The 16,265-nt window shown below is 30.7% G+C and overlaps 1 protein-coding gene across 2 annotated transcripts; it reads left to right on the top strand.

The window, feature by feature from the left end:
* The first annotated feature begins 1,078 nt into the window (after positions 1-1,078).
* Positions 1,079-9,811, top strand: LOC123208939 (probable ADP-ribosylation factor GTPase-activating protein AGD14). 2 transcript variants are annotated; one of them, XM_044626601.1, is made up of 13 exons: positions 1,079-1,534; positions 2,777-2,838; positions 3,357-3,444; positions 3,527-3,588; positions 3,672-3,768; positions 4,242-4,652; positions 5,402-6,073; positions 6,220-6,339; positions 6,426-6,527; positions 6,628-6,714; positions 8,116-8,245; positions 8,385-8,430; positions 9,344-9,811. In XM_044626601.1, the coding sequence occupies exons 1-13, from the start codon at positions 1,439-1,441 to the stop codon at positions 9,396-9,398; spliced, it is 2,028 nt and encodes a 675-aa protein (XP_044482536.1). In that variant the 5' UTR covers positions 1,079-1,438; the 3' UTR covers positions 9,399-9,811. The 2 variants fall into 2 exon arrangements, with proteins under 2 accessions (XP_044482536.1, XP_044482538.1); XM_044626603.1 differs by having other exon boundaries at positions 1,082-1,534; positions 6,223-6,339.
* Positions 9,812-16,265: the final 6,454 nt, after the last annotated feature.

Here is a 16,265-nt window from a genome sequence, read left to right on the forward strand (position 1 = left end):
ACAACAAATCACTATATGATTAGATAACTAAAAATTAAAAATAGATCAATACTCAATCCAAAGTAACATGTCGTTACTTATATATAAAATTGTGCATATAGTTTTATTGTCATAAAAAAGTGTGTTATAATATATGTTAAAGGGTCAATTTTTGGCCAAAAAACTTTTTTCCATTTCTAAATGATATAGATAATATTTTCTTATCTAAAATGGAATTCTATTTTGAAAAACTATGGTATATAGGTAATGTAATAATTTTACAATTCATTAATTTTGAAAAATATTAAAAAATAACTTTTTCACGTATAAGACTTGAACGTTTTAAATATAATACTTTAACATTAAAAAAAATTTAAAAACTCATAAATAAATCTTTAAAAACATAAGCCATCAATATCTTTGATTTACTATTGTCATGATCTCATTGTTATGAGCCCTTATTTCCATCTCTTGATTGAATTGAAATCCACAAATCAATCAACAAGTTAAAAAAAGAACACATGTATAGAAATAATAAAACTATGTATACATATTTTTGATACATAATTTATATATACAGATGAGATGTTATCATGTGATTGAATATTTTCTTATCATATGATGACATATGTTTTAAAATTACCTAATTATATGATGACACATCATTATGTATCAAAAATAGGTATACATAATATTACTCGTATAGAAAAGAGGAGGAGTAGAGTGATATTGAGAAGAGAGTTGAGGGTGAAATGAAAAGAAAATAAGTAGATTCTTAGAAATTTTGATATTTGAAATGATTATTTTTAATTTTTTTTGTTAATTTGTAATTATATGATAATTTTTAAAAAATAAAATAATAATTTTACTAATATTACGTCAATTTTTTTTACAAACAGAAAAATGTAATTTATTCTATAATTTAAATAGTTGAATAATTAGCATTTTAATTATTCAAATATACTCCTAGTTAGAGTGAGTTGTAAAAAAGTCAATAATTTCTATGAATAGGCCCATAAATTGAGCTAGGAATTTTTTTTATTTTATAATATAAAGTTGTTTATTAACATATTTTTTCTTATTATTATAATATAATGGGAGTGAATCAATCTAAGAATAGGAAGATATCATAACAAAATTTGAACTGAAAATTTGGGGTTGAAAAATCAAGACGTAATAACACGGATACGAAAATAAAAAATAATTAAAAAAGAAAAAGAAAAAGAATTTTAAATTCAAAAAGCGAGAAGCACACAACGATTTTGTCCCAATTCTACTGATTGAACTTCTCCTAGACCCAGTTTGTTCCTCAACGAAATTCAAAAACCCCAAAAAACCCTTGCCTTTACGTGAAAATCTGTGAAATTATTTTAATTAGGTTCTATTCTTTTGGGGTTGAATTTCACGAGGAATTAATAAAATTTGGGATTGATATTCAAGGTCTAGGGTTGTTTCAGATATGGGAAGTAGAAGGGAAGAGGAGAGAAATGAGAAGATTATAAGAGGTCTCATGAAGCTGCCTCCTAATCGACGTTGTATTAACTGCAACAGCCTGGTAGGATTTTTTTTTTCTTTTATCATTTTTATTTATTGGTCCTTCCCTTTTCTCGTCTTTGTTTTTTGTTTTGAATTTTTTTGAAGTGGTAGCTGAAGGGTTGTTGCACAAGGTCTGTTTGGTTGCTGAGAAAGCGTGGAAAGAGTGAGGGATTCGGGTATTATGAAGAGAGAGATCGCGATTCACTGATGTTAAATTATTTTGTGGAAATTAGTTTTTGGTTTTTTTTTTCCTTTTTTTGAGTGAGAGAGAGAGCTTGTAAAGTTTTGTCTGACTTGTGATACCAAATATTTGTTAAAAAAAAAAAATGATTGTTTGGAAGTGCATATCTAGTTTTTTCAGCTCTTAGGCATGTTTTGGATGAAATCATTTGGGAAATTTTATTTCTTGTGTCGTGTAGTATGAATGATAAAACGATGTGAGGGATTTATCAGAAGTTGAATTGTTAGGGAACACTTTTGGAGTCCTCTGGTTTTAGTTTTGGAGTACCTGAACCTAACATATAGGTACAATTTCAGCGGTGCCATGATTATATGGGAGAAACTGATGAAAAAATTAATTTGCATAGAGCTGGCTGGATTAAACCAGTGTTCGATGAATGTTATGTGATTATGGGAATGCCTGCCGAGTTGAGAAATGAACAAATTGTATTATAAGCATTAATGTTAACTTACAGACTAAAGAATGTTGAGAATAAGATGAGTATTGCTATGATGTGGATATTAGAATTGATGTGTATTAACGTAAGAAAAATGAGGCTAGAAATGAATACAATTGTAATTTTGTTAGAAGGTAGAGTTGGTACTTGGCCTGAATTGTAGATAGAGTTGATTGAGATGGTCTTGTCCTGTGTAATATAAGCCTATGAGTGTGTTAGTGCTATAGTGACTCGATTAAAGTTGTAGTGACTTAAAATTGAAGGAATAGACAAACAATTACATCGGAGACAATTTTAATTTTTGTCTAATTCAGGATTGAGACTTAGTTGACTGGGTTTGTCTTTTTGGTTGCTTAATACGGTGACCGAGGAAGTTTAGGAAATAGTTCAAGAACAGGCATTTATATTTTTGGAGACAATTGAATTAAAGTAATCTTGAATAAGCCTAATATTATATTTCCCTTTAAGTTGAACATATTTTACCACATTTCTTTGGTTCTTCTTGCTCTTTGATTTCCTTTTTCTTTTTTTTTTGAATTTTCTCCAAATATTTATTGATTATCTGTCAAATATCATCTGCGCAGGGTCCGCAATATGTTTGTACCAATTTTTGGACTTTTGTTTGCATGACTTGCAGTGGGATACAGTGAGTACTTTTGTGATTGTTTCTTATTTGTTGTTTTTATTTCAGTTCTTAGTAGTTTCAATGCATGGATCCTGGTGTTTTAATATATGTATTCTTATTTCTGAAATGGGAGTAATCTGGTACTTCAAGTTAAATTAACTAAATTTAATTATTATAAATGATAAACATTTATATTTTAAAAATTGTTTAGATAGGTGTCTCATATCTCTATATATGTTTACAAAGTTGAGTCCATTTGTTAAATATTATACATTAGGACAAGGGTAAGATGAGGGGCATTGACCAATATGAAGTTGTACATATGAAAAGCTGTGGTTATTTGGCTTTTTCTAAGAAGAAAAAAGTCTCTGGAATGATAGTTTCTTTCTGTTTTGATTTAATTCAAGCATGTTGATGGGTTGGTTTGCTTATCTTTTCTTTTTGGGGAAGGAAATTGTCACCAAAAGTTCTATTTAACCTTTTGAATCTTCATATTCTTTTCTCACATAATATATTCTTATATTTTTGGTGACATACAGTCGTGAGTTCCCTCATCGTGTGAAGTCTGTATCGATGTCTAAATTTAGCTCCCAAGAAGTTGAAGCACTTCAAAATGGGGGTAATCAGGTACAAGCAACAAATTTTTTTTGTTTCCTTGGTGAAAACATGATGCTTGTAGTTACTCTTATAAGATGTTTGCTCTTTTCAGCGTGCAAGGGAAATATATCTGAAGAATTGGGATCCTGAAAGGCAAAGATTACCTGATAGCAGGTGCAGGATGAACAATTTGTTGCTGAAAGAGGAATTTACATGGAAAATTATGTAATTTTCTAATCTTTATTTTCTTCTTGCAGCAAAGTTGATAAGGTTCGAGAGTTTATAAAAATTGTGTATGTTGATAGAAGATTTGCTGGAGGAAAGACATCTGAGAAACCTCCAAAGGATATGCAGGCAATATTTTCTTAAACACACATCCACCTTGATTAAACATTTGCTTTTATAGTAAAATTTCAGCTGAATCTTAGGGAATATTCATCCTGGATTCCGAATCTATCTTTATTATCATGAAGTAAAAAAATAGAAAAGATGCTGTCAACATGCTCTATTTTTTTTTTTTTTTCATTTAAGGCTTCTGAAGTCCATTATTTTATGAAGTGAAGAAATACTTGCATTTAGTGTTGTGTTTTTCATCTATCTTTATTATTAGTATTACAATTAATTTTGAAATTTACAATTTTTTTCTCTAGAGCTATTTGGATGTTTAGAAGACACTTTGAAAATTCCTAAAGGAAAGGTTACTTTCAGAATGGAATCAAAAAGTGCTAAATCATCTATGCCATTGTCCTTTTTGTTCCATTTCAAATTATTTCACCTTAAACTTGGGTCAAACTGTTACATTTAATATTGGTAGATTAATTGTGTAGGGCCTAGGAAACCGTGAAGATGAGACCAGACGTGCCAGTTCTTATCATTCTTATTCCCAAAGTCCACCTTATGACTATCAATATGAAGATCGGCGTTATGGAAAGAAAAATGCTTCACTTACCAGGAAACCTGGTTCAGATAGAGGCTACTATGTTGGGAAGATATCTAGTTTCATCAGTCCTGGTCGAATGAGTAATCAAATGTTTGAGGACAGGTTTGCTAATGAGGGCTCTGGTTCTAGGGTTTCTGACTTCTCTGTGTCTAGTGGAGGTGATCCATTCAGGTCTGGTGCAGAATCTCCTAACTTTGAGAAGGATATGGGATTTAACAGCCCACCTCAGCCTTCAAGGGATATTTCATCCTCAATGGCAAATTTCAGGAGAGATGTAGATGGCATTCCACGTCCACAGGTCATATATCTTTCAATTGCTTATATTAGTAGTGAGATGCAGTTTTCGAGAGTTTTTCAATTGGTTCAATATGGAAGTATCCTAATTTAAATGGTGCACTGACATGTAATATATTACTTTTAACACTTAATGTAGTTTGTTTCCTGGTTGATGTTTTGTATAAAGTGATTTTCAGCCACAGAACAAATGAATTGTTTGATTCATTGAACTATGATTTGTTGTGATCTTAATTCTGTTTGATATGCCCGTACTCACACTATCTTATTGGATTTATTAATTAAGTTTGCACTTCTTTAAATAAGTTTGTGCTTTGCTTGAAAGATGGAGATAGAATTCTGTCCACAGGTTCTAGAGGCTTGATTTACAATCAACAGAAATGTGAAAGTGGAGCATCAATGCCATTACATGTATCTTCTGTCAAGTTTACTAATCCTCATAAACCTTGCCTAGTGATAGTATTACTATTTTTTCATGTTACTACTAAGGGTATATTGGCTGCTAGAATATAATTAAATTGTAATAATGAATTAACTAACACATAAACTTTGGAACTTGTCTTACGCAATGCAATGACAAGCAGTTGAAGCATGATTAAACTGTAATGTCAGCATATGCTTGGTTCAGGCTTTACTTAAGGTGATTTTGGGTACATTTTATTATGCAGTTTTTGTCTTTCTGCAAATGTTTCATACTCTTTCCTTTTTGTGTTCTTTGCTGAAATGCTGGCATTTGTTTATTTTTCTATTCAGAGAACAACATCCTCGGGAAGCATTGGATTATTTGAAAGCAACTCCATGTCTCTCAAGTCATATAATCCAGGTTGCTATTTGGATGTTGTCTCCGAACCCGGACAATCTGCTGGAGCCCAACAGGATAAAATATCTACTGTTGCACAACCTTCTGGTCCAGTGAATTATGGTGGCTTGGACCTTTTTCAGGCACCTGTTGTGGAAGAATCAGTATCCTCTGCTGCTCCACCAATTGATTTTTTCCAGGTACCAGCAGCATCTACTCCTGTGAATGTGTTTTCAACATCGCAAGCATCTTCTGCACCATCTTTGAATTTTCTTCAGCCCCACCAAACTGCACCTATATCATTAGATTTAGCTGATATTCCTGAGCAGTTAGCCACTTCAAACTTGGATATAAAATCTCTGGAATTTTCTGATCCTAATAATGGAGGATGGGCGACATTCAATACACCACCTTCAGCATCCATTCCAGGAAACAAAAGTCTTTCCCTTCCTATAGTTCCTGTTAATGGAGTTTCTTCAGTCGAATTTGACCAACATACATCCTTCAATACAACTCAGTGGCCAACAGTTCTTAATTCTGGTGCACACCCACCTACTCCATCATCTGATCTGTGGGTTGATGGTTTAAACAATGTTAAAGCTCCCAGTATGGTTACAAGCACTCAAGTAAGCAAAAAAAATCTCTAGGAAGACTCTTTTTGTGTTAGCTTTTGAGCTCCACTTGCCACTTAGTGCCATCTTCTTTTGAAATTTATGAGTTAGTATGCAGACAGTTGAGATGGTTGTAATCAAGTTCCTTTATTATGTTTTAGCAGTCATGGAAGGCTTTTGATGATTCTACCACCAATCTTCCTTTCAAGGGATTTGAGCAAAATTTTGAACCAAAATTAGCAGCTAATCAGCCTTCATCAACAACCGATCAGCGTTTCAGTGTAATAATTTCAGAAATTTCAACCTCTACCAGAATTTTGTTAAAGCCCTGCTTTTCTCTTTCATTCTTACAAATTTTTATTAGCAGGACTCTAGTCATGGTGGAAATCAGAGAGCTTTCTCTCAACATGGACCACAGTCGATGACTGTACCATTGCACGTTCACATGGGGCCGCTCTATGCACCACCGGTGCTTCCTCTAGTGTTTTAAACTATTTTAATGTGTAATTTTAGCATTTTAGTATTGCTAATTTATTTGATGTTTATGAACTTATATTTTGTTTATGCAGGTAGAGACACAAGTACATGCCACTAATCTTAAATCAACAAACCCATTTGATTTTCCTTATGATTCTGATTTGGGGCAAAATAATATGGTAAGCCATACAGTTTCTTTTGCTAAAAAATAAAATTACTGCATCTTTTTTTAACTGAAACTGAAAAGTTGTACATTTCCGTTTATGTTTGAATCTAGTACTCAATGAGTTTAGCCTTGCTAGTTTAGAGCATCAGTGACATTCAAGTTAGAAGTAAAGATTTGCTGACAGAGTTAGAAAAGTGTGATCTTAATATGCAGCATGTTTAGAGAAGAAATATTTCATTAGAGGCCTGTGGCTAAATGCCGGGGTCCTATTAACTGACATCTTAGAAGTCAATCAATATCAGGGAAAGTAATCTTGATGGTTATTGAATTATCTACTTATTGGTGGTTCAGTTGTAGTTATGTTTATTTGTGCGGAGAGGTTTAGTAATATACTATGTTAACTATTGTAAAGAGTTTGTAGACATCTTGCCATGCTGGCCAGTGCTGTGTGAATTTCTAAATTTGATGTCAAGACCACTAAATTCATAAAGTAAGGTGCAAACAATTGAATTTTCATTGGAGGAGATAAAGAGGAAGCCAGGGAAGGCTGTTGGCTTTTTTATTTTCTTCATGTGCATAATCTGTTGAACCAGGTCATGTTTAACCTTTGAAGTCTTCCAGATTTGGTCCAAGTTTGGTCCCAATGCTTCAATCAAGCATCTGAGCTATATTCCTTTGACTTCAGGATTCAGTCACGATATCTTTTATTTACTTTAAAGTCTTGCTTTCATTAGTGAGTTTCACTCCTATTATCCTCCACGGCATTCTTGTCTCAAAAACTTTGCTATACATACTGATCCAACAAAGTTGCTGTGTATTCTGCAAATCTGATAAGACAATTATGTCTCGATGGTAAATTCAATATACAAGCAATCGTTAGTAAGTTAAATTTGTCAAATTTGTATAGACATACTTGATTTGTGTATTGGGATAGGTTGGTATGCTGTTGTTCACTTTTGCAGCTATACCACACATTCATGTTTAGAAGACCAAGCATCATTCCTCATTTACATTAGGGTCTTGTATGATATTAATGTTGTTTCAATTTTCTTCTTCAGTTCCCTTGTTTTTGGTCACTAAATGATGAAAAATTATCCAGCTTGCATCAAATTGAACATGTTTCTGTAATTATATGTGGTTGGCCTTTTTGTTTTTGCTTGCTTTATTGTAGAATGTATTGTGTATTGTAGGAGACTGTTTATGTCTTTTTAGTGGGTTTTTTAATGTTATTTCAGTGCATTCATTTTTGTTAAAACATAGAAAATGAGAATGACTGTCAGCTATTCTCTTCTGACAAGGAGAAGCTAATAGGTGACCAGGCTGTTTTGTTTAGTTTTTTTAGTATACTGTGGGAATTTTTTCAATTTTTGATCTGTCAAATCTAATTTGGTCTTGCAAAATATTGTTTTTCCAGTTCTTGGACATGAGCTCCTTGCAATCTGCACTTCCAAATGAACAGTTTCCATCCAGCTTCCTTGGTGGTGCAACTCAGTCATGGTTTTCTCAAGATCCAGTGGCCCCTTTTATCCCTTCAGCATCACAAGGTAAATGTCTTAATACGGGACTGCTGTTATTAGTAATGTGTTTGTTTCATGGTAATGCAAAGGATTTCATTAGACAATGAGCAACTTTGCAGACATGAACATCTTTAATAGCATTTTTCATCTTTCCTTCAATATTCAGGTGTTTTATCGTACATGTCTGTGCAAGCACCAACCTCTCAACTACAGTAAGTTTGTAATTTACTCTTGCTATTATTTTGGCAGTGGCCGTAATAATTCTTGAAATCGTGAAATCACTTTCTTGGCAGTTCTTTTAGTCATCATTTTGCTAAGCTATGAGTTATGATATTTTATATTTGATCTAACTGGAAGTTTGGGTGAAGATTGCCTGAATGCCAACATACTTGTTAGCTTTAACTGTGGTTTTATGCTATCCAGTCACTTCCTGTTCACTGTAGTGCAGCCTTTTTATAGTTGCTGGGGCAGGGATGATGATTTTGCTTTTTACCTAAAACTCAAAGGAGACTCACATCTGTGGTGTAAACTACTCCTGCATATACTTAAACCTTCATTTGAGACCTAAACATTTTACCTGTAAATATTTGAAGAACCTAAAAAGTTATTGCGGTTGAGCTATTTTTGTCTTTAAACCTGGCATAAATCTAAATATTGAAACACCATGCCTTACTAACCCTTTTCTCAAACTATTAGAAGCCCTGAAATTGTTACTTTTTGGTATACTTAATCACCTCTAACAGTGTGCAGAGCTTATAAAACTCTCTCATGCATAACAATTATGTGAAAATATATTGGGACAGTCTTGTATAAAGTGACCATTTATAATGTTGATTTCAGATGTGCTTATATGTATGCTGTGTGATTGGAGTTGAAGTTGCTTTATACTTTTATATCTAATCAATTTAGGAATAGCGATTTCTTTGGCTGCACTTGTTGAAAGTTTTCAGATTCTACCGAATCTACATTTTAAGTTCTAGAAATCATTGTTTCTTAAAAAATTTAATACTCCGGTTGTGATGCTCTTTTTTTAAACCGGTTCTAGATTTGACCTTTAAGCTGTTACCATTTTGCCTATTATGTCTAGTTATCATGAAACAACCAAAATTGTCCCCCTTTTTTCAGGAATGTCCCAGCTCAAGGACCTGTTGCTTCTGTTGGAGGAAATCCTTTCGCTTAGAATTTCTGCAGCAAAACTTGTGTTCAACCATCTCAAGTTCGTAGTGAAATTTTCTACTGCGTAATTGTTGCGTGTTATTTATTACACTATAGTCTAAAAGTATTTATGTCATTGTTCTTGAGCGTATTTTATGTGAAAATAAAGTCTTAACTTGGCACCAAATGTGCAAGGCCTTGAAAGTATTTATTTCATCTTTTTGAGGCCTCATGATCACGTTTGAACTAGTATTGCGTTGGAGATTGTGCTACAAGAACTGGTTTTATGAGGTTCTTCATATTGGCTCAAAGATGTGAATACATTTCTGGTTTTTGTTACTGTGATGCTTCATTGTAAATGTGATTTCAGCTATTTGTATTTTCGATCTTTGGGTTTTGTGATTTTCTTTTAATGAAAACTCCCGTTGCTTTCTCATACCTTAATTTTTCATATTTCATTTACAATACGCTACCAATACCAATTGTTCAAGCCATTATTATTATTATTATTATTATTATCAAATAAAAAATTAGTATATATTTTAGGTACATAAATGTATATATATTTATATGTCATTATATGATTGAGTGATTTTGAATTAAAGATAAAATAATATTTAATTAATGAGGATACATATAAATATGTATATATTTATATATCTAAAGTAAGTACATATAGTATTATTAATTTGGCCTTATTTGCACTGTATTATTCTCTAAAGGGAACATGGGTATCAACTAAAGTAATAGTAGACATGAATGAGGTTATGGATGTTAGGATAGTGTCTTAGAGCTAATCTTCATTGTCACCTAAACACCTGTAATCATAACTTTGATTTAATAAAAATCATTTTTCTTATTGTAAATCTTGTGTCTCAAGTAGATAAATTCTTTTAAAATTGTAGAATTGTGATGAGAGGGCAATACATGTTAACTGAGTGTGAGAACTTTATGCTCATATAAGATGATAATTCTTAAAATGTTTGTAGATATCATCCTGACTAAGAGCACATAAAATATGATGAGGACTATCGGCGCTAAATGACTACGAAAATATGATGACAAATCTCATGTATCAAAACTATACATAGATAGCTTGATACAACACATAGGTGTACGTTTTGTAGGCGTGTACATTAGAATGACCAACTTAAAAGGATTTCATATGGATTGACACTCTAGTGCCTATGAAATACATTCTTTTAATAAATAATGGTACACGTGATCTTTTGATTTTAGGTCACTAGACCATTTTATATAGAGATTGATATAGTTTGACTTTAACTCAATGTAGTCCTTGAGAGATGATTACTAATAAAGTGATAATTGACCGTATCAAGATATATATGAAAGTTATAATGAATCAACAAATGATTTGTAATTCCTAAACGCATAAAATGATATCACTGATAAACCTACTGATGAACATTAATGATCACTTAAATCAATGGCCACAATGGGATTGAGTCATTGCTCAATCTAATACCATTTGATTGTTGATATATACGTCAGTCTATACATATCGAAGGTCTACTGAAGTAGACACTAAATCTTTATCTCAACGTCGAAGAATTGTTGTAGGATGAGAAGATCAAATTATACAAGTAATTGTATTGTCGACATGTTAAGAGTCAATCAATGACACTTCATTAGTTAGACGCCCATGAGACCTTGTTAGAGGCCGTTCTTAGTCAATATATAGATGACAATCCAGTGAAAGAGTTTTCAACCTTCATTGTCATGTGGATAAACTTCTATCTTAGAGTTCCTAAATGAGAGCTCAATGTGTCCATCAAGTGTTCATATGTTGTATCTCGTTCAACAAAAAATAGTCTTTATTTCTTGCCAATGAAGGACGTTGTGTTGTCTACAGGGAGATGCACTATCTTCTATAATCAACCATTAAAAACTACTTCAGAAATTTTTGGATAAATCATGTAAGAGCGAAAATATTGGTTGTTAGATTTGTCAAAATATCAAAGAAAATTTTACATGTTCATGTAATGCCAATCATGAATATCATTTAATCCTTAAAATGTTAAATATTGATTCAAATAATGTTTTATTACCAAATTTGAAATATTACCACAAAAATAGATTACTTTAAAGTTTACTGGGTATAAATTATTAATAAAATTATGTGTCCATATTTTTTATACACTAATATATACACACATAGATGTATTATGATGTAATTGCATAATTTTGAATTAATGAAAAAGTAACATCTAATCATATAATGACGCAATTATATGTGTACATATAACATTGTTTATAGTTATAAATTGTTATTATGTTTGATAAAAATTGATAGATATAAATAATTACTGTATTTGGTTGAAAGTAATAAAACTATATTAAGATATTATTTTTTAAAAATGAAGGTATTTTAGTCCTAAAAAATTAATAAGTAAAAATAAAATTGTAACAAAATCAAGATTATCTTTAATAATTAAGGTGAAAATGGTAATCAAATTACCATTTATATTATACGTCATATTATCATTGATAACAGAATATTATCGTAACATTTTATTACTGATAAATCAAATAAGGTAAAACAAGTAATAAAAAATAGATTATCAAGATAATTTTTTTTTACTACAAACCAAATGGCCTCTTGGCAGAAAAATGGTATCATGATTCCTTGAATAGGACTTTATTATTTGAGGAATGTTTAATTTTTGAGAAAAGTTCAGATTTGTTAATTTATTTTAGAGAAATGAGATATGATGTGAAAAAAAGAGTAAAAGGGAAGAAATTATTAATAATAAATTACTCTTAGGAAATTAATCAGTAAAGAAAAATAAAATTTGTCCAGGTGATTGTGTCATAGAAATGCGATTACATAATATATAACATGTGAAGCATTTTTTCTTTTTTGGGTAAGTTTAAGTCAGTGCTTTGTATAAAAGTGTCACTTACTACAACTAAACCAATGAATTGAAAACAGTCCAATCATGAAAGTTTATCATTTTGAAACCAAAAGTTTTATTCAAGTCAAAATTATTTGTAGTTCATTAGTAATCCTCTTCATCTATTGGGTTGTCTTCACCCATTGTATTATCATGGTATATAAAGAAAATTCATAAGTAAATTGCGAGATAATATTTGAAATGAAAAGAAAAATCAATCAACAAATTGCTAGAAATTAAGATAATCCATGGCAACAAAAGGAAAACAGAAAGGTTGTTATAAATGGTGGTTTTCCACCACATGAAAGAAAATGCGGGCAGCAACATTAAATAAAGATGGGCACTAGAACTTACCCAAAAAAAGAAAAGATGGGCATTGGACCCTGGTCAGTAGACTATGGCCGATAACATTTATTGTTTGACAACGCATTTACGTCACTTTAGGTAGTGGAATAGGCTATAAAAAATATTTTGAATTAATATCTTGTTTGCTTGTGGTCAATGAAAAATCATCGAACCTAACTGCATCGTTTTCAGAAGTGAATGCAATTACTAGTAGTAGTTCTTATAGGCATGAACAAGGTCGTAGGCAAAATAAATTTTGACCTAGAAGCGGTCATAGCGGTCATAGTAAGAAATCTCATTATAAAAAACGGATAAGAGATGAACCAAAACAAGAAAAAGGAAAAGTAATATAAAACAAATCACAAAATGATGAAAATAAGTGTTACAAATATGGTTGTAAGGGTCATTGGTCGTATACCTATTGTACCTCTAGATATTTGGTGGATTTATATCAAATATCCCTAAAAAATAATAAGAAGATGATAGGATTAAATTTTGTTAATATTTTGGATCTTGTCAATTTGAATTTTTTTGATGTTTTAGACTTCTTTCTAGAATAAAAATATAAGTCACTTGATAGTGACATGAATGCTTATGAATTTCACGATTAAAGTCCATCTTAATTTCTTGTTTTGAAGTTAAGAAGTCATGTGCATATTTTGTGTGCTTATTATCATGTATTCATTCCTTTCATTATTTTACATATGTTATGACTAATGCATTTTTTAAATGAAAAGATATGAATTTTAAACCTAATTGAAGAAAAGAAATTTTTACATGTATCTGGTAGATAATGTAATAACACACACTATTATTGAAGAAAAAAAATTTTCTTAACTTTCTCACTAATTGAAGTTAAAGTAAATATTATCTCAAGGTCAACAAACCTAATTGAAGGCTCTGGAAGAGCCACAATTTTGTTGAAAAATTAGACAAACTTAAACATTAATAATGTATTATATTTAAATAGATTCAAAAGAAATCTACTTAGTTTTAAAAATATAAAAAATAATGAGTATTATATTGAAACAATGAGTGAAAATAATACAAAATTTCTCTATATAACTTGTAATGCATCATATTAAAAGCGTGTATTAGAAAAATTATCTGTTTTATTATCTAGATTGTATCATATAATCATAAACACAATTGAAACCTACATAATATTAGACCAAAAGTTCTTAGATCTAAAGATTTGTATGTCTTGGCATAATCGTCTAGGTCACCCAAGATCTATAATGATACGTACGATTATTGAAAATTTATATAGACATGCATTAAATAATTATAAAATTTTATTGTCTAGTGAAAAGTTATGTATAACCTGTTTAAAAGGTAAATTAGTAACAAAACCATCTCTCTCCAAAGTTTGAGTTGAATTATTATAATTCTTATATAAAATTTAAGAGGATATATGTAGACCTATTCACCTACTAAGTGAGTCATTTCATTATTTTATGGTCTTAATTGATATATCTACACAATGATCTCATGTTTGTTTATTACTAGTTTGAAATGTTGTTTTTGCTAAATTGTTAACACAAATTATCAATTTAAAGACGCATTTCTCAGATAATCTAATCAAGTCAATACGACTAGACAATACTGGTGAATTTACATTAAAAAATTTGATGATTATTGTATGTCTATGAGGATTAGTGTTGAACATCCAATCTTACATGTCTACACTCAACATAGATTAGTTGAGTTCTTTATCAAACGACTCTAACTTTTATGAGGACATGTTATATTAAATACTACAATTTTAATTCACTTGCAATCTTTTTCTTATCATCAAAATTATTGTCTACATTTGGTTCTTGGTCACCAACATGATATATCCTATTTGAGAATTTTTAGTTGCGTTGTATATGTTTATATTGCGTTTCTTTAATGCACAAATATGAGACTGAAATTATGAATAGTGATAACTTTGAACCATGTACTATGAACGAATGCAAACAAAGATATGTTTGACCTAAATAGGAAGAAACAATTCATGATGAATTAGTTTCTCTAGCAAATAGTCAAGTATTTGGTTTTGTAGTCCAAAAACCTAAAGATGTCTACCCCGTTAGATATAAATGTTTATTTGTGAGAAAAAAAAATGAGTAAAATGAGATTACTAGATATAAAACAAGACTTTTCCCAAAGGTTAGGTATAGATTTTGATGAACCATCTGTACTTGTGATTGATATAATCATATTTAGATATTTGATTAGTTTAATAGTTTCTGAAAGATTGAATATGCATCTAATGAACGTAGTTACTAATTATTTGTATAGAAACTAGGTTATTGAAATTTATATAAAATTCCCTAAAAGATTTAAATTACTTAAATAAAAAAGGGTAAATCCAAGAGACATGTACTCAATCAAGTTACAAAGGTCATTGTATGGATTGAACCAATTTAAGAGAATGTGGTACAATCATTTTAGTGAATACTTGATTAAAAAAAGGCTATATAAATGACCCTATATATCAATGTGTTTTTATAGAAATGTCACAATAGAGATTTGTCATTGTAGTAGTATATGTTGACTATAGGAATTTAATTGGGACTCTTAAAGAAATCATAAAAATTGTTGAATATTTAAAAAAAAGAATTTGAGATGAAGAATTTAAGAAAAACAAAATATTGTCTTGCCTTGCAGATTAAGCACAATAAATACTTATCGATCAATCAACATATATAGATAAGTTGTTAAAACGTTTTAATATAGATAACACTTATCCTTTAAGTACCCAAATGGTTGTTCAATTTTTTAATCTGAAAAATGACCCATTTTGTGCCAAAGAAGAAGATGAAAAGATATTCGGTCTCGAAGTCCCATATCTTAATATCATTGGTGCCTTATTATATTTGTTCTAATGTCCTAGATCAGATATATCCTTCACAGTGAGTTTATTAGCGTAATTTAGCTCTGTACTAACCCTTTGCCACTGGAACGAAGTCGAGCATATACTCAATTACCTATGTAGAACTAGAGATTTAAGATTATTATATTTTGTCAAATTCTTTAAAAATCTTAGTTTAGTTGGATATATAAATGTTAGTTGTCTTTTTTACTCTCATAAGGCTCTCTTGTAGACAAAATATGTTTTTGCTTATAATGACACAATAATATCATGATACTCTACTAAACAAACATTGGTTGAAACATAACACCCACAGATAAGCCCAAGGGCATTTAACTTTTTTCTTAGTTTTCTAAAATATGGTGATAAATGATTTCAAGAATACACGCTTGTGTATAGAGACATACATGATCGTGTCTAGTCAGTAGAAAGTTAATAAGTAGATCAGAGTATGATCACAACGAAACAGGAAGTTGCCTTAATTGTGCAACTAGACACGACCTTACATGGTTCATACATGCTTATGTATCACGTTTTGGAAATAAAAATAAAGCATGATCAACCTAATTTTCTCACATTTGTTTACTTCCCAATTGCTTAAAAAGTGAGAAAATGTGAGAGAGAAGTCTATGGTCGATCGAGGAGTCGTCGCCGATCACCAAAATCATAATTACTGTGCAAAGGAGACTGTGTCACTAGAATTGAAGTAAGCGGAATGAGTTCCTTTGCTTGATCATGATCTTTATGAAGTCATTTTTTGTTATATACATAA

The sequence above is a fragment of the Mangifera indica genome, chromosome 2 (genome assembly GCF_011075055.1).
Source record: "Mangifera indica cultivar Alphonso chromosome 2, CATAS_Mindica_2.1, whole genome shotgun sequence".
In the NCBI taxonomy this organism is placed as follows: domain Eukaryota; kingdom Viridiplantae; phylum Streptophyta; class Magnoliopsida; order Sapindales; family Anacardiaceae; genus Mangifera; species Mangifera indica.

Excerpts from the sequence above, each read along its gene's own strand:
- LOC123208939 (XM_044626601.1), top strand. The coding sequence starts at position 1,439 with ATGGGAAGTAGAAGGGAAGAGGAGAGAAATGAGAAGATTATAAGAGGT. Across the intron at positions 2,839-3,356 it reads ATGACTTGCAGTGGGATACA|TCGTGAGTTCCCTCATCGTG; the intron begins GTGAGTACTTTT and ends GGTGACATACAG. Across the intron at positions 4,653-5,401 it reads ATGGCATTCCACGTCCACAG|AGAACAACATCCTCGGGAAG; the intron begins GTCATATATCTT and ends TTTTCTATTCAG.